At 39.7% G+C, this 22,371-nt stretch overlaps 1 protein-coding gene and 1 long non-coding RNA gene across 2 annotated transcripts; one reads left to right on the forward strand and one right to left on the reverse strand.

Moving 5' to 3' along the window:
• Positions 1-571: 571 nt before the first annotated feature.
• RAB21 (RAB21, member RAS oncogene family) lies at positions 572-13,470 on the reverse strand. The gene is made up of 7 exons (XM_063396451.1): positions 13,076-13,470; positions 6,469-6,528; positions 6,173-6,280; positions 4,495-4,558; positions 3,657-3,711; positions 3,151-3,239; positions 572-2,244 (listed from the first exon to the last, which is right to left on the reverse strand). The coding sequence occupies exons 1-7, from the start codon at positions 13,220-13,222 to the stop codon at positions 2,105-2,107; spliced, it is 663 nt and encodes a 220-aa protein (XP_063252521.1). The 5' UTR covers positions 13,223-13,470; the 3' UTR covers positions 572-2,104.
• A 257-nt stretch (positions 13,471-13,727) lies between these two features.
• LOC134549360 (uncharacterized) lies at positions 13,728-15,453 on the forward strand. The gene is made up of 3 exons (XR_010080077.1): positions 13,728-13,767; positions 14,227-14,384; positions 14,630-15,453. It is a non-coding gene; the product is annotated as an uncharacterized LOC134549360 (long non-coding RNA).
• Positions 15,454-22,371: the final 6,918 nt, after the last annotated feature.

Genomic DNA, 22,371 nt, shown 5'->3' on the forward strand with positions numbered 1-22,371 from the left:
TTCGTCAGTTCTGCAATTGCCAGAAGTCACATGGGATGCCCCTACCCCACAATACACTAAAAACTCTTCAGCTGCAGGCAGAAAAAAGATATATTCTACACACTACTTCAACTAAGTTTAATTGAAGTGGGGCTGTTTGGGGTTTTATTTGCAGAGATGGAAAAAATTAAATTTGAATCAAAAAATCTGAAACTCCTCTTCTGAGACAATTCCTTTCTTGAACATCCAAGACTTGACAATTTCACTCTTCGTATTTTCACTCTTCGTATTGTAACACTTGTAAGGCGGTCAGATACCAGCATTAGATCAAACCAATCTGGTTTTCAACTTTTCCAGACCTCACTGTTGTTAGATATGTGAAAGTTGATGGTGTTGCTACATGTTGACATATATAATCACAGATCTCAGATTCACACCAAAGCTCTGCACAGCCAAAAATTATCTTCATTAGCATGAACAGATCACCTTTCTCCATCATGCATACAAACATGTCAGAAGAGCACAGCAGTGGTAGTCTATGAAAATCTATCTATACCACAGTTAAGGCAAAAAAGGAGAAAATGCACCAGGATCAGTCTGTATCAAAGCCGTCTATTATTTCAGAGAAAATAAAAATCAGATTGAAGACAGCACACTTCTCTTACACAGACTAATTCATTACCACTACTTTTTTGTGTATCAGAACATACCCACACCATTCAGTGCATTCATATGCAATACTAAATCTACCTTTCAGAAAAAGGAAGGCCAAGGATATTCTACTTTGTCATAGACATCACCTTTACTGTTTTTCCAAGCATGACAACTTAAGTAAAAAAAGTCAGAGCACAAAACATTTTGAAGTTTCAGCTACCACCATTTGTGTTCTTTTGTGATAGTAGTTTACACATTTTTTCTGAAACCCCTCCTCCTGAAATTTAAGTGGGCTTTTTCAAAATGCTTTACAGGAGAATAAGCAAGTTGGGAATAAGTTCAATTCTGCCTAGAATCCCCAAAGTTACAGCTACATCTGGCAAGTTTCACATCTTCAATTTAATCAATCTGAATTAGAAGTTCTAGTTAATGCCAATTAATTGTTCACTCAAGCCCTGCAGGGAAAAAAATATGCTCATGAATAGTTTATAATGCTGTCTTTGGAAAGAAATGTATTAAAACAGCTAACGAGTTTCCCATGCATCTGGTTTACTGGCTACCAGACAGATGAGGGCTAAAGCTGCTTTGACTTTCTGGGGATCTTCTGAGAGGACAAAGTAACTGCAGAGGCAAGGAATGTGCATGCACCAACTGTTTTAGCTGCAAGTCAAACACCTCAGTGTTAAACAGCAGTTTACAGAAACATTCTTTTCCAGCAAGGGGATACTCTAAATACTGCTGCTTCCAGAAATGGATTAGAGAATTGCTGTAGCTACAGATGCACCCAAAACAAAGCTGTTCTCAGGTAAGGGAATAGAATGAGCAATTTAACAGTGCACATGGAAAGTTTGCATCTTTCACTGACTTATTCACTTCACAATCACTGACAAGACTGATGTACATATTTCTGCACCTGCAACTGTAAAAGCAGATAAAATATTTAATATGTAATTTACAATGTATTTTATCAGCTTGGCATAGAGATGAACAGAATATATCAAAGTAGTTGAGTTATAGGCTTGTGGAGGCCCTGCAAAAATATTAATTCAGATATCTGCTAATTTAAAAAAAATCAATTTGCATTTTAGAAGTGATACAATTCCATCTACCACAAAATACAAAGAGCTGCAAAAACGTATACCATTCCAACAACAATGTATATAAGTTATTAAATAATGATCTGATTTAAAAGAATATAAATGAAGCCTTTAAGTAGGTCTTTTCTACATGCATATTATTTCTCATTAAAGAAAAATATGTAAAAAGGCCATTGGTAATTGCTTTGTTAACCACTGTAGAAAATGCCAATTCTCTGGTCACAGACGCCACTAGTTTAGCACTTAAGGTCTCTGCAGTGTTACATGTGATTATTTTTAAATACTGTTAATTCTATTACTCCATTGGTAAAGAATGTGTGACTTGGAATATGGCAGTCTTCATATCAACAGGGCAGTGATGCACAGTTTTATAATTATCCAGAAGAACAGCACCCTCCACTGCTCTGTACTTGTGGTTCATCATCAATAATCTGTACACCTCGCCTTGCTATTCCTGACTGACTGGAGCCATTGCCTCTTGCTCTTTCATCCACTTGAGCAGTTTCAATCATTCCTGTAAAGAAAGAAGTATATTAAATGACATTCCACTACATTTTTACTTTAAGACTCTGCTACCTCAACCTATCTGAACTATATGCACAGAGACAAGAGATCAGCAAGAATAGTTTTCCTATTTGTTATGCAGAACTAAGTACTCGGGTATCACACGGCATAGCTCCAAGAACATATTAGATCTTTTTTCTAGAGCACCCAACACACAGCAGCTCCTGGTAACTAGGGCAGACCGTAGAGAACCTCAAGTGTTCCTGGAGTTAGTAACTTCAAAAGCTAGATTTACCCACCCATATCATTAACACTGTTAAAAAACCCCAAACAAACAAACTCCACCCTCCTGAAAAAATCCCCCCTTAAAAACCCCAACCCACTACCTCTTCAGAAACAGAGATCTTTTCCTTAAATTCTTTAATCACAGAAATACAACTAATAGGTTGATTTGCTTGTGTTGGATTTTCATCCCACATACCATGATCTTTACTGTTTGTTTAGATTTCTGAGTAAAATTTGCATTATTAAAGCTCTGAGTTCATGATTGGTAATTGACATTATTTGAGGAGATTTTTGAAAGAGGTTGAAACAGAGTGTTTGAAGCAAGCAGAGGTGAGACCAGTAACATGAAGTTTGATTTGAGTCACTACTTATGCGTGGTTAGTAGAACAGCAGTCAGTGCTCCAACAAATAACCAAGACATTTTTGGAGTACAGCATGAATTTGCAATATTGTAAGCATCCATACATCAAGCTTCCAGAGCTGTTACAGAACACAAGTGACTTGAAGTAGACTGAAGTCAGTTCTAAGTAGTAATTTACACTAAAACTTTTCTATACGGCCTGACAAGTATTTCTGAAGCCTGAAGCATTTTATGAATGAGCTTCTTACCAACAAACTACAGAATACTTACTTTTGCAAAGGTCAAGAAACAGTTCTTCAATGCCTTTGTTCTGTTTAGCTGACGTATGATAATGTTTTGCTCCAACAGATTCGGCATACCTGTAGAAATGCAGATATGGAGCCTCACTGTAGTAAAGGACTCAATCTTTCTAAGACACTTTACATGAAGGAGTGAGATGATCACAACAGGTTTTAGTCTATCTTCAGAGTTAATTTACACATGCTTATTTAATACAAAGGTACCGCCAGGACTGATGCAACACTAGATGAAATTAAGAAAATTTCATGACTAGAAATGGATTTAAACTGCAAATGTTGACTTTAATCACAAACAACTCTCAAGCTACAGTTTGGCCAGCCAGGACACCCTGTGACTCAGATACTAACAGAACACTCAACAACTGGCAGGCATAAGCCAGCAGTGCCTAGCTGGCTGCTATGTTAACAGCATCACGAGTTTATTACTCCAGCATAATTCCACAATGACTGTTTCTATTAGTAATAAGTGTGACTTACATTTCTGCTTCTTGCACTGAAACATGTCTCTCTTTTTCCAAGTCTATTTTGTTACCTGTTGAAAACATGTTAATATTTTAAGTCTTTGTACTTTAAAATTACCCCAAAAGAAGGCAGACAAGTAATCATGGTACTCCATTTTCTCAAGCTGTCCCAGTAAAGACCAGCTCTTACACATCTCACTTTCAAGGACAGTATGTTTTGAGAATCTTCTTTCACACACGCATTTACAAACAATGAAGTGCTACTTCTGTAGAGAGCTCAGGACAGCTAAATTCCTCCATGTAAATCACCCAATTCAGCCTTTTTGCCCCTTTTTTTTTTGTGATTTATTAGCACCTTCCATGTGCTGTAGAGGTAATTTTTGTAGAATGTCCAGATATCTAACTACATGAAAGTGTTTTAATAATTAGATCAGATCTAAATTAAACCCAGCATTTCTGTTGCATTCTGTTTGCATTGAAATATCCAAGCTTTAAGACTTGCTCCAACCTGCAAGCACTTCGTTATCAAAAAAGACAAGCACCTAGGCTATGCCACCAAGAAAAGCCATGAGTCTGAGTACTTGAAAGAAGGATAATATACTTTTTTTGTTAAACTACCACCTGCAGGTGTGTGTACTATGCACTTGTAATAGTGTATAAGTAAACAGCTTATTTTTTCAATCAAACTCTTATTTTCCTCAATGTGATCTACTGAAACCCTAGCTCCAGTTTAATTTTAAATATCTAACATAAGCTTTACCCCTTTACATGTACAAGCTGTCAAAGCAGCATTTGGGAAGATGCTATTAATCAAAAGAGATACTTCCAATTCAGTCATGTTGGAAAACACTTACCTACTATACATAAACAGATCTCATTTCCCAACATTTTTCTTAATTCCTTAACCCAGTTTTTTACCTGCAAAAAGAACAGAGGTGAGTTTGTTTTCACTATACTATTAACTTAGGCAATGTGGAACCATCCCATTTCCTTCATTAACCATCTAGTCTAAATGTAAAGCAAAAATGTTTAGAGCAACATAGATGGAAAGATATTCTTTAGATAGCTACACATGGCCCTTGTTCAGCAGCTTGTATTTCACAGGTGAAATTAAGAGCAAATGACTTAGATAAAATGGTTCAATTACTCCAGAAATATAACTCACCACACTCAATATAGCAAGTTCACTGCATGGGCCACTTTAGGTCAGACATGAGATTTTTTATCAACAGGCACTTACTGATAGTCCACAAATGGTACTTTAAAGGTAGAAGCACCTGAACTGAGTTTTTCAGGTTAGACTATAACATGTGTATTTCATGAGAGAACAGATGGGACAAGCATGTTGAGTCAGGTGATGGTAAAGTATCTGTTATCAAATCTGTTCTTGTGCTTTGAAAGTTGTATGATAACTGCATTGACTTAGGAACTGCCATTTTAAGGGAATAATTGTGAAGAGAGGCAATCACTTCAAGAATCTAAAAATAAGTTAGGCTACATGATACAGGAGTACTTCTGCAGTAACTTTGTAAATCAGCCTTCCCTCTTTTTTTCTGCACATCTAAATGTTTTGGTATCACTGGGTTTTATTATTATGTAGTGCTCAGCATGGAAAGGTACAAGTTGAAGCAGTATCCACAAGTCATAACCATTCTACAGGTGGTGGCAAGTATTTCACTGCTAGCACAAGTGCTTTACTTGCCCTACACCAGACCATTTAAATTAATTAAGCTGTTGTGGATCTGTACCCTTTACCCTATTTCTGTCACTGCTAACCCAAGCCTTGCCCATACAACCACAATTTCTTACTTCTCACTACACAAAAGTCGAATTGGTTTTGCCAAAAGCTAATCAGAGAGAAACTTGCTTGGAAAAGTGTCACCAGTTTTCCACTGAAACATCCTATAGTGGGAACATAGATTGACACAGGGTAGAAAAAACTCACCTGATCAAACTAATCTACTAATACAGCCATAAAATAACTAGCCATCAAATTACACATTTTGATGAGGCTTTGAAGAACAAATAACTTATCATAGAGAAGGTAATGTCTCCACTATCAGTACTGCAATTTCAGAGTTTTCAGATCTGTAAAAGGCCATGTCACTTAGTATCTTTTAGTAATTTGGTTTAGACAGTGAAGATGTATGGCATACCATGACAACAGTCCAAGTTTATGATTATAGCCTGTCACAGGTAACTCACACAGCTACATCACAGTTTATTCTGTGTTAAAAGGGACCCACAAGGATCATGAAGTGCAATTCTTAAATGAATGGCCCATACAGGGATCCAACCCACAGTTTTGGCCTTATTAGCACTGTGCTCTAAGAAACTGAGCTAATCCTCTGGTGTTCTTTGAATAACCTGATAGCACAGAAGTCAGTCTTCAAAAGAATGCTATCAGCTGTATATGTCCATTACATGATCTACAAATATAATATATATTGCTGAAAAGAGCAGACTTCTGTTTACACCTCACAGATTATCACTCAACCAGTTCACAGTTTAGACACAAAAGCTGCCCAGTACCTTCTGGAAAGAGTCTTCATCTGTTATGTCATATACTAGAATAGCGCCGTTGGAGTCCCTGTAGTAGATAGGCCCCAACGCATGAAATCTTTCTTGACCAGCTGTATCCTGCATTTAAAATGCACTTGTTAGCATTTAAGACAAAATAAACAATACTTCAAGGAAATCCAAATACTTGGGAAGTTTATTTTAATAAAAAGTGCCCAAAACTAGTGATACAGTAAGGCTAAGCAATTTTTTTTCCAGAAAAACATTCTAATGAGCTAAGGAGAAAAAAACCAGAAATGTAAACATACCCATATTGCAAGATTTACTCTTTTTCCACCAATATTTAGCTTCTTTGTAAGAAAAGATGCCTGGAAAGCAAAACAGATTAAAGTTCAGTTTACACACCAAACACATAATTTGACTTCAAATTAATTTATTAATAAAGCATCAGAATCAATAAAACACAAATTTCCAGACTGAAAGACTCTGTAAGCAAGAAGGCTAAGTCAATACTAAGCCAGTTAGTCATTTCACTACAGTTTGCCAGCAGCCTATTCTAAATAAATTTGGGTTAAGCCAATCATTCACTGCATCTTTTTGCTGTTGTTTCAAATGATTTGGAAAGGATGAGTTGTGTGGAAAGAGTCTGAATTCACAACACCGATAAATCTAAGCTGAACTCAAAGCATTTCGCAAGAGTACATGAAGTTTGGGCAGGAACCTGTCTAACAGGATTTTTAATCTGCAGGAATTAGACAAAGTAGTTGACTATTAGTAAGTCATGAGAACCATAAACAATTGTTTTCATTTATTATTAAATATCTTGGAAACATTCGTTTCCTTATCTGTAACTTTTCCATTTTTTTGCTGAAGTAAGCCCACAACCCACCCTCATCTGTTTTTTGGTTCTGTGTTTTCGTTTGAGCTGAGAATAAGCATACAAGCTGCTTTAGAATTCCACTACTTTAACTTCTGGAAATGTTTTACAGAACTAGAGTACACTGCAAGGTTAATCTAATTGCAGTAACTTGAGTAGGTCTGGTTTCCTCCAAACTTGCATGATTCACATTTTCAGACACCACCTCTGTCACCAAGTCTGTAATTTGACAGCTAAAAAGGGAATACAGTTTAATCCAAGTTTAATGGACCAGAAGAGGGTCTGAAGGTGTTGGTGCATTAGGAACCTGCTCCCTCCATTCTAAAGACTAGCAGTAACATGTTGTATCAAACAATTCAGGGCTAACTTTTGTATTCTGCTTTAAATTATAGTCAGTTTTCCTTTCAATTTTACCTCAGTTTGCATTTGGGTTCAAACACGTACTCTTGGTACTTTATGATAAATGCATCACAGATTATTTTAGGCTGGATTAGCAGCTCAAGAGGAGCTCTCAGTACAAGCACTGACCAGTCACAGAACCAAGAGTCACATATGTGCAAAGTGTCCTGGGCCACACTAGCTGCTTGAACCAGCTTGGTGCTTAACTACACAAGCAACCAGAATGCACACAGAAGACCACAACAGTTCAATGTACACCAGCCTAAACTGCTATCAAAGTGCCTTTCTGAAGTGCTGCCTGTATTATAGTTAAAGTCATTCAACATTCAGTTGATAGAGCAGCTCCTACTCTTCAGCTACTTCCCTGGCATCTGTATGACCCAAGATGAGATGATTAAAAAACCTTCTCATCTTTAAATTGTACCTTTCCCCAGACCTTTCCATGAAATCTGATAAAAGTAACAGAGAGAGAGAACAGACCAGAAGAAAACAGACACTTTCGAAGAGCGGATAGCAAAGAACTGATCACTACAACCCTTGTGTTCAACGTAACTACTCCCTCAGTCCACAGTGAAGGGAGGGACTCACTGTAGTGTCAGAAGCCTGGAAAAACTTCCAGACACACATTAAATAGATTTGACCCTCTAGCCAACCTGTAACAAGCAGCTTAACACAAGAGTAGCAAATCTTCAACACCAGAAAACTTTTCATTCTTTTATTAAAAACTCTAGAGAAAGAAGTTGATGGCTTTCAAACATCTGTCCCTGAGGATTAACTCATCAGTAGTCCTCATCATTTCTTGTATTACACCACAGTTTAAAAGCTGAAAGCTTGGAGGCTACTTCAGAAGTTTTAATTCACCAACACTTGAGCCACAGGGAGAGAAGCTATTGTTAGGCACAATGAATCAAGCTTATCTGCCAATATTTTATTGATCTGCAGTACAATAGTACTCAATATTCTCCTGCAAATCTCAAAAGAAAAGTTCTTCTGAGCAATGTTTGCTTTTGCCATAACACCAACAATACAAACCTGCTCAGTTGATGTGAATTCCACACAAGTATTTGAAAATCAGTTTCTGAGCAGAAAAATCTTTCACAGAAAGGGGATTTATATTTAAAACCACGGAGAACTCAATATCCATAAAGTCACATCACTGTAGCTTTAGACATGCACCCAGTTAATAGCACAAATGTATCTCCTATCCAACAGACCAAAAACTTAAGTTGGTTTTTCTACATAGCTAGGTCTTGCTTCAGTATAACCTGTCCTTCAGGTACTACAGCTTTTGACAAGAATACTGTATTTTATCACTCAGATACAGATTTCCTTTTTTTATATACTCCAGCACTAAAAGACTCCTACCTGCAAATAAGACTTTTTAGTACTACAAAAACATCCACAACCATAGGAGACTGTGGCAAGGGTACGTAGCCCTGGGCTATCATACTTGCTCTCTGTATCAAAACTTGGTGAATTTGTAATGATTAAGTTTTAGTCTATCTAAAGTCTTAAGCCCATAATCAAAAAAGGAGAGACAGTATCCTCTATCAGATACCCTGATTACAGCAGATCTGTCTGATAACAAGATTGGAACCTGGTATTTGAAGCAGTCATGGTTAGTAATGAACAGAAAGCTTTGTGAACATGCTGGAGAAAATCATCAATACTATAATACACATTTAATGCTTTGTTCTTCTTTGTTTTGTTCATACACTTGAATACAGTTAGCATGCTCTGCTCATGAATTAGTAGGCATGGGTAAGTTCAGTGCATTTACCATCAATAAAACATATTTTACATCCACAGTGGCAAACATGCCAAAGACAAATCAGCTAGTATTTTTTAACCTTTCAACATACCCATACCCCACCCCAACCATTCTGAGGTTAGTGAAGGAGAAAAACAACCAAGTGAAGAGCAGGACTATGCAGTTATTAGAAATTTGGGAAAACCCAGCACATAAGAAAGAGCCTTAACTTCTGTTTTGAGGCAGTTTAGAGAAAAAGTCGGTTGCCAAGATTTTAAAGTTTGTCAAGTTTCAAAGTCAAAACCTTTGAGTACCTACAGGGCATTAGGTAATTACACATAGAAAAAGCTTTAACATTTTCTCTAATCTCCCAAGAAGTTACTGAATTGACTACTACAAGTCTGAGTTGTGACTCCATTTACAATCAGTAGCTCTTTTCCACATTATTTTAATTACTATGACAGTTCATTTTTGCTAGGACTTTCAAAAACTCATAGGACCATGGTTAATTCAAAGATAAGTAACTTCAAACAACTCTTTGAAGCTTCTAATTTTCATATTTTGACTCTACTGTCTTATGACTGGTTTGAAGAATACTTAGGCACTTGGAAAAGAATAATGCAATTATAAGAGCTAAAATTCCAATCTTTTCATGTGGCTGTAGGAAATATTTTCTTTCTTTTAATTCTTTCTTCTATGAGTTCAGTTTTGTATGCCCACCAGGCCCTGCCAGGAGCTGATAAAGGGGCTTGAGTAGAACACAAGGAAGACACAGCTGGAGGAGAGTCTCCTGAAAGTTCCTGAACAAAGGCAGGTGTGTGGCACCTGCGCTTGAGTGTTTCATGTTCAAGAGAAGCAGGTCAGGCATACAAACAGTGCATACAGCACTGAACTTCATTCCATTGTCTTCCACTCACCCCTAGCTATCTTGATAGCCAGGACAGCTCTTCCAGGTTATGATAAGTCCATCACAGGAATCAGGAACTCTACAATTACAACCACATCAGCAGCTCTCTTGGGTTGGATATTCCACAATTCTCCACATATTTAAGAGAGCAGGATTCAGAAGTTGTATTTATCTTGGGTAATTAACTCAATTAAAAAACCCAGTAGTTTGACAGTAGGTTTATTATTGGACTAATTCCAGCACAGTTCACTTGATATCATATCTTACAATTATTGTATCAAGATGAGGGCATTTACTTAATTATTTCAAACAATGGGAACCAATTCTAACTGCCCTATCAGGTCTGCCAACAGGTTATGAAGTATATTAATTGCATGCAAAACCCCCTACTTTTCCTGCATCAGCTTTTCCACAATGTTCTAACTAGATGCTTTCTTCTGTGAATCAGTAGCTACCTTAACTTCAACATGCAGGTCATCAATATCTTAAGGACATGACTTGATACTAACAGAACCACAGCAGCACATCGCAGAGGAGGCTCCAGTGTGCTCTGGTTAGCACTGAGAGAAGGGGAGCGGGGAGGGAGGAGAAACTGCTCCCTTTTAATCAGAGTCTTCTGTTACTAGAACCAAAGAAACTTACCCATTTGGGTATACAAAGAATAACTTCACAGTAGAATAACATCACTAAACGATGTTTCCAGAAGGTTACAGTCTCACCAATCTTTTTGTTGCACACTGGAATAAAGCACTTTGCAATACTTTCTCTTTTAAAGTTAGAGAATATTGTGGATGGAGAGGCTCTTGTCTGAATATCTAGTGATCTTTTCATACGATTCATCATTGTCACTCCTTTGCTGGACCAGGAGCAAAGTATTTATCTAATTTTGGCTTTATTGGACCAAAAGGAATTTGGTGCAATACTTTGAACTGTTGCCATGAAACAAAGCAACCTTATCAGATTAAGCCTTTTATCTTAAAAAACAAAGGGTGCTTTGCAAACATGTTACTTCATTGCTTAATCAGATACCCTAGTTTCTCTTCATCTTATTTTTAAATTATCTTTTAATTTAATAGTGAAACAACTCACTTCAATTTTTTCTAGAACTGTAAGACATAGAGAAATAAAAACAATAAAGATAATACTTTACAAGTGCACATGATGCTAAGATTCAACAGCAATTGACATTATATTATACAATCAGTAAAATGCATATGTGGCCAAGGAGGCTCAGAACAGAAAAGCAAACAACTTGATAAACAATGCACAGTCGAAAGACAGAGGCAGCAACCACAAACCTGGTTACGGTGGAGAAAAAAATCTCAGTAGGAATTGGGAGCACGTGCTTCCACTCCTCAATACACCTCTCTCAAGACAGTCAAAACCAAAAGCTCTGGAGCCACACTATCTACAGACATTTTCCTATCAGCACTTTGGAGCAGTTTAAAAGTGTGTTTTAAATATCTGACCCAAGCCTGTATTCCAACTCAATTTTTGCTTATAATTTTAGGTTTTCCACTACAGATTTAAAGAACAAACCCCAAAACAACAAACATAAGCTTCATCACACAACAATCTACTTGGACCAACTCTTAAAACAATGGGATATGAGAACTCAGCTGCACATGACCATTTTGATGCACTTTAACTGCTTGTTTGCTCAATGCTACACTTCTGCTGCACCTCCGACACCAAGCTATCAGGCATCTCTGTGGCACACCAAGTGTCAACTACGTCTGTGGCATGGCAGCTACAAGTAGCTTCCTAAATACCTTACCTAGTAAAGCTCCCAATGGATTAACCCGAAAGCGGAATATGAACACAGGATAACGAAGTATAAAAGATCCTTCTTACCTCTTCACAGCAAAAATCGAGCTACATTACCTGTTTACAAAACATTCCCTGTATTGCTCCTAATGCATCGATAATGCTGCTTTGGTTTTAAGGGAAAGTTTCACTATTAATTACTTCTGAGATACATAATTCAAGAAGTTTCCCAAAAATGTAAGGGAATGGCATATAGCTGCCTTAAAACTATTTTCTTTTACTATCACCTACTATTTCTTCTGTACTTCAAGAAAGTCAAAATTAGTTCAAAACTACAGGTGTACCAAGTGGCAGATTTTGTTTCTTTATTTAAATATATATATATATATATATTAAGAGTGGTACACATTAAATCCAGTCTTCTACCTATGGAAGCTGACATCCTGAAAGACTTAACACACCATTCACAATATGAACTTCAAAACATGCTTTCTGAGCCTATGTGCAGCACAAGCAGTTTATTCTGTACCATGGCAAACATGTCATCCATCACCAACTAGCAGGCCATGAAAAAACCCATTACTTTCACACAGGCACCCTGTCACATTTCATTACCAGAACATCGTTCATAATTCTTTATAACAGCAGACTTCTGAGAATCCAGCCAAAACTCAGGGAACTGTCGTGACAAGCAGTTAAACTTTAAGAATCTTTCCCGTTATTAAATCATAAGCCTTAATCTCATAAACCATTTTGTAAAAGCTGTTCTCTTTAAACAGAAACGTTTAGATAGTGCTCGTGTTAGGATTTGAGAACATGAGGAAGAGTGTGATTAACAGAAATGCAGGGTATATGAAACACTTAGTCATCAGTCCACTAACAATAATTACAATAACACCATTACTTTTGCATCATAATTTCCAAGATTCAAATGAGGACATTCACATACGTAACTGGAAAAAAACGGAGCAGTTAGTATGCAGAGTAGAAACGAGGCCTAAACATATTGACAACTTAGATCTGAGGCGTGAAAATAAAGAGCAAACTGGCTTCCAGCAGACGCGGCAAGGGACAGCCACCATTAGCGAGCGCTGACGGCGGCTCCGGCTGCCGCCGGGCCGCGAACAAGGCAGTGCCAGCAGAGCGAGGAGGTGCGCACGGCGAGGGGCGAACAGCGGGACCCCCCACACCACCGCCACCCGCCCCGGCCCGCACCTGCAGCGTGGTGATGTGCTTATCGTTGAACTTGTTCTCGCAGTAGCGCAGCACCAGCGAGGTTTTCCCCACGCAGCCCTCCCCGAGCAGCACCACCTTGAAGGAGAAGCTGCGGCCCCCGGCCGCCGCGCCTGCCCCCGCCGCCATCCGCGCCCCGCCGCCGAGCCGCGCCTCACATCAACGGGCCGCACCGCGGCGCCGCCGCCGCCCACCGGGACGGAGACCCGCGGGGGAGTGCAAGGGGGGCTGGCGGGGATGGAGAGGCACCAGCGAGGCCGCGGAGACCGAGGCCGGAGAGGGACACGGCAGCCGAACCTGCCCCGCGCCCGCAGCTCCGCTGCCCCTAATGGCGGCTTCTTCCTCCTACGTCACGCACCGCCCGGTCACGAGCAGCCCCCACCGCCAATGGGAGGGGAGGACGCGGCGGCGGCGAGAGGCCCCGCCCCCTCCGCGGCCGTCGGGCGGGGCCTGGGGCGGGGCCGGCGCAGCGGGCGGGGCCGGCGCAGCGGGCGGGGCCGGCGCAGCGGGCGGGGCCGGCGCAGCGGGCGGGGCCGGCGCAGCGGGCGGGGCCGGCGCAGCGGGCGGGGCCGGCGCAGCGGGCGGGGCCGGCGCAGCGGGCGGGGCCGGCGCAGCGGGCGGGGCCGGCGCAGCGGGCGGGGCCAGGGCGCGATCCCGCGCGAGCCGTGCAGTCCGTAAGGATTTGTCCCTGAATCCCTGGCTGAGGTTTCCTCCTGCAGCGCACGTACCTACCGAGCCCTTCCCCGGGAAAACAGAAAGCCCCTAATGAGCACCCGCACGGATTTTGTGTGATTTTCGTTCCTGTGAACTAAGCAGCGCTAGTCTCTAAATGTTTGCAAAATAGAAGTCCGTAAAAGAGTACTTTAAAAGCGGGGTGTGGGAGCAGGGGAGGAAAAAGGAACAAGAAAAACGTTCTTCCATCGAGTTCCTTGACTGCACGGGTCCAGCAGAGTTTGGATAACTCTAAGAATTGGATAACTGCCTTGTAAAACTGGCTATCATTCATTAATAAAAACTATGCCCCCAAACTGATCCAAACAACTGCAGCACAACCTCTCTCTAGAGATCATTTAGTGGTAAGAAATAGTGCCTATGAAAGGGCTTCATAATGCAATTCCCTTTTTCTCTGTCAGATAGTCTTTATGCTCTGTTGTATGAGAAAGAATAGAGGAAAGAAAGAACAGAGAATGCATCCATGAGAACAAGGATTGGATTTTCCGAAATAAGAAGCCTTGTCACTGAACAGTATTACATTCACATACAGAATGGATTGTTTTTATTTCCTCCAGACGTAAGTAAAATATACCTTTTTAATAAATAAAGGAAATGGGTCAAGGGAAAAAAAGTCAATGCAGACACAATCTTTAGGCATATCTTTTCTTCAAATAAATTTCCAGTTATACTAGCATGTAAGTGCTTCCAGCAAGTTGCTATAAAAATACTGTCTTGCTGAAAAGTCATCCCGGCTTCTGTCAGACATACATGCCTTCTGCGGACAGGCAATAAAACTGACCGGCATGTTAATTATTCTTTCAGGCTGAATAGGAAGAAGGAGGCAACATGGAGTTTGGATTAAGGTTGCCAGAGACAGTGGAAATCAGCGCTCATGAGTACGAGCTGCTTGCAGGGCCCAGCGGGTTGAGGCTTTCCTGGGTAACTGCTGGCAAATCCATCTGCTGAGACCCATGGCTGGGTGGAGGGCTGTCTTCAAAAACCTTCCTGTTCTTACAGCTTTTTACTGTTTTCAACAAAAACAGTTTCCATGTACATTCTTTATAAATACACAGGATTGTACTGAAGAATGTGCCTGATTTGTACTTTTCAGTTCTTCTTTGCCAGAAATGATCCATATACTAATACATCTGATTTGTTAAAAGGGTACTTTCTGCATGGGTGATTTTTCAACAGTCCTAAATGTTTTGCTCCAGTGAACACTGTAGTGGGAATAGAGGCTATCTCCCAGTGAGAAAGAGAGCTGAAGCTTTGGAAGGGGCTGCACAAGGGACTCTTGGTATGAGGTCCATGTGCTGAATGCACCTGACAGCAGAACTGTGAGCACTGTTTTTCTAACAGAGAGCACACCAAAGCAGGACTCTGACTGAAGCTCAGTTCTGGTTGGCTGTTTCTCAAAGAATTCTTCCATGGTGCAGAATTCAATGATGCATTTCCCACAGATATTAGACTGCTGCAAGTAACTATGGTATTCCATCATTTCTGTTTTCCTCTCTAGTATGGAAGCTGTGATTACTGATTTTGTTGTATGAGAAGTACTGCACTTTCCAAAACTTCAGTCACCTGTATTAAATGAAATTAATCTGGCTGAGAACAGAAAATTCTGTCAGAGCTACCTGAAGTGTCATGTTTCCCTGTAATCTCATACACAGCCTTGTAAAATCTATAGGTTTAACTATCTGTGACTTCTACAAAGTTATTTTATTAGTGCTAATTTAATTTGGGAAGTGTTTGTTTCAGAGAATTTGAAAAGAGAATGGTTCTTTCTCCTTTAATTTATTTTTCTTCCTCTTTTTACACAGCTTCCTAAAACCACTTGTACAGACCTTCTGTGTTATCTGTGTTTCTGATTACATCTGCATGAGAAATGCCTTTCAAGATATATTTTATATTTCATAAAGATACTACCATACTTTGCATGTTATTAAACCAAACCAAATTGTACTACTGTATCCATTGACATGACTTTCAATCATTTCTGGTGTTTTATTTCACAGGTGGTATAATCTCTAAAAGTGAAAACAATGTTCTTTCAGCTTGCATTATTAGATCTCCTTACAAAAATATTAAATGTGTTGATTCCACTGTGAACTTAAGTGTATGCAGTAGCTTTTAGTGGAGATACCATGGTTGATCAAACCTACAACAGCATAAACAGCACCTCCCAAGCTGTGGACAACACACAACTCATTTCCGGGACAATTATGTATTGAATATTATAAGGGTAGAAGTTGACTTGCAGATAATGTCAGTCTTTTTTTTCCCTATTTTTCCTTTGGAGAACATTTCTGAGCATAATTTGATATACTTGCAGAAAAATGTTCTGAATTTATTGAATTTGTTTGGAAAATAATCATATTACAAAATCTCAGCTAAATAATGTACAGTTGTATAAGATCCATGTCCATAAGAGTACAAGATGTCCAAAAAAGCAAGAAATCAGAACAGGGAAAAAAACCCAACCCAACAATAACAACCAAAAACTCACTTAAAATGAAGTTAATAATATTGTCAAAAAGAAAGATTAAGGTTCAGAAGACAAATAATAAATGTGAAGAGCAAAGCATGTGGGGAAGGGAAGGGAAGGGAAGGGAAGGGAAGGGAAGGGAAGGGAAGGGAAGGGAAGGGAAGGGAAGGGAAGGGAAGGGAAGGGAAGGGAAGGGAAGGGAAGGGAAGGGAGGGGAAGGGGAAGGGGAAGGGGAAGGGGAAGGGGAAGGGGAAGGGGAAGGGGAAGGGGAAGGGGAAGGGGAAGGGGAAGGGGAAGGGGAAGGGGAAGGGGAAGGGGAAGGGGAAGGGGAAGGGGAAGGGGAAGGGGAAGGGGAAGGGGAAGGGGAAGGGGAAGGGGAAGGGGAAGGGGAAGGGGAAATAATTTGTAAAGATTGTTAACCTGGAGGGACTTTTCTGAATGTGTTTTACCCACTCATTCGCTGCTGAGAGACTCCATGTCTCCACAGAGATGTACTTGACAGGTTCAGTAATACCCTTAGATACTTTGTGCAGCATGATTTTTTTTTCTGATTTAAAGGAATAAATAAAACATAGATTCTGATTTTGGCCTAAGAAACAAGGCCAGCAAGAAACAATGTTACTTTTTCTCGTAAAGAAAAAGACTATTATTTTCTAAAAGTTCAAGTCTCCATGTTGAAGCAGAATTGTCTGCAAATGTCATTTCCCTCCAGGAAAAGCAGTTCTGAATTCTTTGCTGCTTTGCAGTATGGTTTTCATGCACCCACACTGACGTATGGCAATGCCAAATACCATCCCCCTGCAATTGTGACAGATCCCTTACTGACAAGCAGCATCCTGGGTGCATGCTAAGAAGAGCAAGCATGCTGCTCTACTATTCCCTGACCCCTTGCCATTGGTGTTTCCACTTTCAGGAGCAAAGACAATGTTCCAACTCCAAATGAGAGGCCCTAACCCTCTAAGAGAGAGTAAACCAATGGCTTATAAAGGTAATAGTTTTAAAATGTCAGAGTTACAAAAGACAAAACTTCCCTTCTGTGGAAGTCTGTTTACTAGATGTATGCTGTAACAGTATTAAGCCTGAAAACATTAAAAAAAAAAAAAAAAAGGCACAGAAATGCTCGTTTTAAACACATGTTGGCAGACCAGGGAAATTCCAGAGGAAAGCAGAACTGGTTAAAATTTATAAAGTAAAAATGAGACCCACACAATCATAAACCACCTAGAATAGGTACCAGTCATTGGCTGGTTTTATTAACTTTAAACTTCATTTAAACAGTCATGCCAATGTTTCCAAATGTGGAAGGAGGCAGGTTCAAGAACAAACCCACAGGGCTGTATTCACTTCATGGGATGTATAAAAATGGAACTTTGCAGCAGAATAACTTGCTGCTGTGTGGTACAGCAGGAGATGGGGATGTCAGTGGTCATGCAGGCTCCCTCAGACTCTGCTCAGGGTGAGAGAGGTGCGCAAGCAGATCCCTGGGGAGATCTTGCAATGTGCTGACTGTGGGCCACAGCAGTAAAAGAGTTGTTTTCATTTACTGGCTGATAAGCCAGTAGATTTTCCAAGAGCTTCTATTAAGAAATGGGAACATAGAAAGGAAGCGTGGGTGCCAAAAGGGTTTCTCAGGGACATCCTAAAACCTACCAGTTTCAGTATTACTGAGCTTCAGCTAAGCAGTGAGGATAGAAATGAGCTGCTGTGAGCAAAACAGGCCTGTTTTGAGTAATGGAAAACTTCCTTAATCACCTGTACATCTTCATCCAAATTGTCATCTGTGTAACAGCAACCAGCCTGTCCACAGACCTGCTCTTTGGCAATGGTAAGTGCCTGTTGCACACAGGCTTGCACAGCCTTCTGTACTCACACAGGCCCTGATACACCCATCTCCACCATGGCAGCCACACCTTCAGCTGTGGGGAGGAGCAGAGGATGACACAAAGAAAAGTAATGACACAAAAGAAAGACTAATAATTAAATGAGGCTTTCAAATGTTATGTGTACCAGTCAACAAAATCTAATGGAAAAACAGGTCTCATCAGAGAAACCTAAGAGGACATTACAGTCTATGGCTGTTCAAAGGTAAGGTCATAGCTGTATTAATTTTTTCAGGAGCTTGACTTAGTACCCACATTCTAACAATCGGGAAAAAATTGCTTTTTGATGCAATGAAGGACAAATTCATTGCATAAAGAACTGGATGAGCAGTTCAGAGTAGTTACTGGTGAGACAGTTTTCTTTGAAAACTAATGTTTCCTTTAGGGCCTTTGGGGTTTCCTAAATGGCCAATAAAGTAAATATAAAATCAAAGCTAATCAAACTTGAATTGATATGGCACTGTTGGAGTGATAAACAGTGACAAGAATGTGCAATCCAGCAAAAACTGTATCAAAAGCTGTCCTCTGAAAATGAAAAGTAGAAACATTATAAGGAATACAAAAATGTTACCTCTTAGTCAATGTAACAAATTAGAGAGTCAAAACCTAGTATGTGTCTAAGTACATGAGTGCAGCAAGAGAGCAGAGGTAATTCCTGGATATGAAATAAGGAAGTAATGAAGAAGTTTTTTATCTCAGTGCATGGCACAGATAAAACTTGTACTGGAATTTGGCACACAGTTGAAAAATAGGGCAGAGAGCAGGACTCACTTGGCTCACTTTGGTCAGTTCATCAGTGCTGTAGCAGCAACAGGCACAAGAAAAGAACTAATAGCAGGAATTTAAAGGCAGACACATTCAGATTCAAAATGAAACACAAGTTTTTAAAACCATGACCAATTACCAAGTGAAGCAAATAATTCCTTATTTTTTGACAGCTCTTCATGAGGGGTGTTGGGTAGCCTGGTGACATGAGTTTGGCCAGATACAGATTGCATTTTAGGCAGTCCCCAGGCCCAGTTCACAGGAGACTATCTCTACCAGCTCTCACATCTAATAGTAAAGTAATTTATTATTTCAATATTGTATGCATCATATTCACTGCTGAAAAAAGTCAGAATTATTGATGCCCAAATGAGAACCACATCTCACTAAAATGTAGAACCTTCAACAAAGGTTTCTAAAATTTTGAGGAAAGCTTGTATTCTAAACATACACTTCATGGGAATGAGTGGAGAAATCCCAAGACTACATTGTATGGCTTAAATTGAAGGAATTTATCCTAAAGTAGCCTTTAAAACAAGGAAAAAGACTTAATAAAACTTTTTTTAGCATTATCATTCAACTCTTACCATTGATATAAAATTTATTGCTGCACTCTTAAAATACATAAATTTTGCAGAGACTTTCCTTTGTGAAGGGTTCCTTGATGTGTTTTGCTCAGCAGATACTAATGATGAGCACATAAACAAATCAGCAAACACAATTACATTGTCAATTATCACCCTTACTCAGTCCTGCATTTTAAAATATTGTGTAAAAGACAAGTGACTGGACACCAGGATGATCATGTAAACTCTTAAAGCAAGTGCTTTCCTTTCTGTGACTGAACAAATGGAATTGAATCAGCTAGGTTATTCCTTTCCTTCATAATTTCTTCCCTTAGAAATTTCTGATTAAAGCCAGTGCTTCTTTTAATTACACTAAGTAACCCAGTTTCAAGGAAGCCACATAGACAAAAGCAAAGAAGACTTTATCAAAGTAAAATGCACATTACTTTCAGCAGAATGCTCCCCTAAAACCAACACATTTTTGCTGATTTGACCAATGAAATATTTTCTATTAAAATGCATTTTGCTGTTAGAAGTGGAAAGCTGTAGTGATAGAAATATTGGTCTCATTTTCTGTCTAGAAAAATGCTTAAGTATTATTCCTGCCCCCACGCCTGAAGCAGATGATGCTCCAGGGCATCATGAGGGGCTGGGGGGTTATATCTACCTTTTCAATTCTGCAGGAAGGAAGAAATCTTCTGCACTGTCAAGAGATTCTGAACAGGAATGGTCCCATGGGGTCCCCCATTGCCTGATTAGATTATGATTACATTTTTGAGAAGCATGTTGTAACAAGCAGCAGCAGTGATGCTGGCCAAAGCCTCCACTGCACCCATCCGTGAGTGAGAGCACTACAGCAAGTTGCATTGTACCCCTGAACGGGGCTTTGGAAAGCCCCTGCCAGCATGGGGTTACTTTTCTGCTTTTCAGCATTCCTGTCTGATAAAAAAAATTGGGAAGAAACCAGTTCTAGATACTCTTGATAGAGTAATAAAATAATCCTGGTGTGCATCTGTCTCTGTCATGACCTGATGTGGCCTCACAGAGGACTGATGCTGTGACTCTGGGGAAGGCACTGAGCTGATTTTTTAAGAACTGCCTTCTAACCTAAAGGTAAATTCTGCATTAAACTCTAATATGTATGAGGATACCTTAGCTCTCCTCAGAATCCTTAATGCAAAAGTGGAGCTCAGATTTATGCAACTTTCAGCTCTAGCTGCCAGTTTTTGTGGATTTACATTTCACTCTTCCCCAAACATGGATGGGAAGGGAGACATTACAGGTCTCAGAGGACATCAAATAGTAGTTTGTTACGACTATTTGCACTAGCAAAGAAAAATAATTGCACAAAACAGATCAGTCCTGTGTCATGCCCAGAACAGCAGACACTGACTTCGTATCTGTTGCTATGAAAAGAATCCTTCTTCTGTGGTTCCTCTTACTCACAGTCACGATCAGAGGGGAGCTGCAGACTGCAGTCCAGGAGCTGGGGATGGTAAAACAGAGAAAGAGATAAAGGAAACTGGAATGAAATCCAACCTGCTTTCTTTCTTCAAATAATGGCAGAAAACAAACATGAGGGGATATTTAACAATTGTAATAGACCTTTAAGGATTAGAATTGCAAAGAACTAGGGACAAAAATCCCCAAATGGCATATGTGCAGGAGTTATTTTTGGACTTGCAGACTCCATGACACGGGCACAGACTGATACATATGGATCCATCTTTTTGCTGCTGGGAAAAAAACCCTAAATGTAAAAAACTGTTTTTATTTGAGATAGGAAAGATAAAAGTCAGACAGGTAAGTTTAACATCTAGATTACATTTTTATTTCATGTGAGTTCTGAATGTAAGTGAAACATTTCTTAAACTACTCCAAACCAAACCTATTTCAATGTAAGTGCTGCATTACTCAAATCTGCAGGCAAACAATGGGAGAATATTTTTGTTCATTTAACTTCAAACTCTAAAGAACAATGAATTAGATTACACTTCACTTTTAACTTGTGATAAGGGCTTTGGGCACTTCTTATGGTTTGGTTGATGGTGGATGCTTTTTTTTTCTGGCATAGCTTTGCACAAGCTAAATCCACTACAGAGCTTCTCGAGTAGACACCACCAAGTGCAGTGCCAGGTGCTGACATTCATGTCTCCTTATGGCACCTACCAAAAAAAACAAAGAGTTTCCAGAATTCAGAGGTAACACTCATGCTTCTCATCCCAATGCATCATGATGCAGCTCCTTTCCATTTTTCATTTTAAATTATATTAGGATCAGACACTTAATGGAATGGGATGAGGCACACCTGTTGGGAGCACCACAACCAGGGCATTTTGAGGCAGACTGAAACTGCTTGTGCTTTGGGGGAGGATGTGATCGTAGCAGCTTTTGACAGTGGAATGATTTCAGGACTTAGGAAATCAACAAGTGAAATAAATATCAGGAAAACAAGTAGTAGTGACAAAAAGAGTAGGCTGACAGAAGTCATTGCTTTTCTAGTACTGGGCTAAACTCTGCATAAACCAGCACTGCAAGAGCCCTTTACCAAGAAACATCAGAGCACAGTCGCATGATTTTTTATGATGTCCTTCTATCTTCCCACCTTTGCAGCTAGGGCTGCAGCTACAAAGACCTTACAAAAATAGTTACTGAAGATACTAAAGGGTATTAACAAATGAGCACCAGGAGACTTCTTACTGCTTTCTACTGATGTTTCCTCTAATTGCAGGATGCATTCTGGCTTTTTTAAACCACTGTCATCCTTGGTAATGGTGTGGGTTTGAACCTCCAAGATCAATTTGGACAGTGATCACATTTATGCTTGTTTGAACAAACCCACAAAATAGCAGCCACCAGACAAGAGAG

The sequence above is a fragment of the Prinia subflava genome, chromosome 4 (assembly GCF_021018805.1).
Source record: "Prinia subflava isolate CZ2003 ecotype Zambia chromosome 4, Cam_Psub_1.2, whole genome shotgun sequence".
Taxonomy (NCBI): Eukaryota; Metazoa; Chordata; class Aves; order Passeriformes; family Cisticolidae; genus Prinia; species Prinia subflava.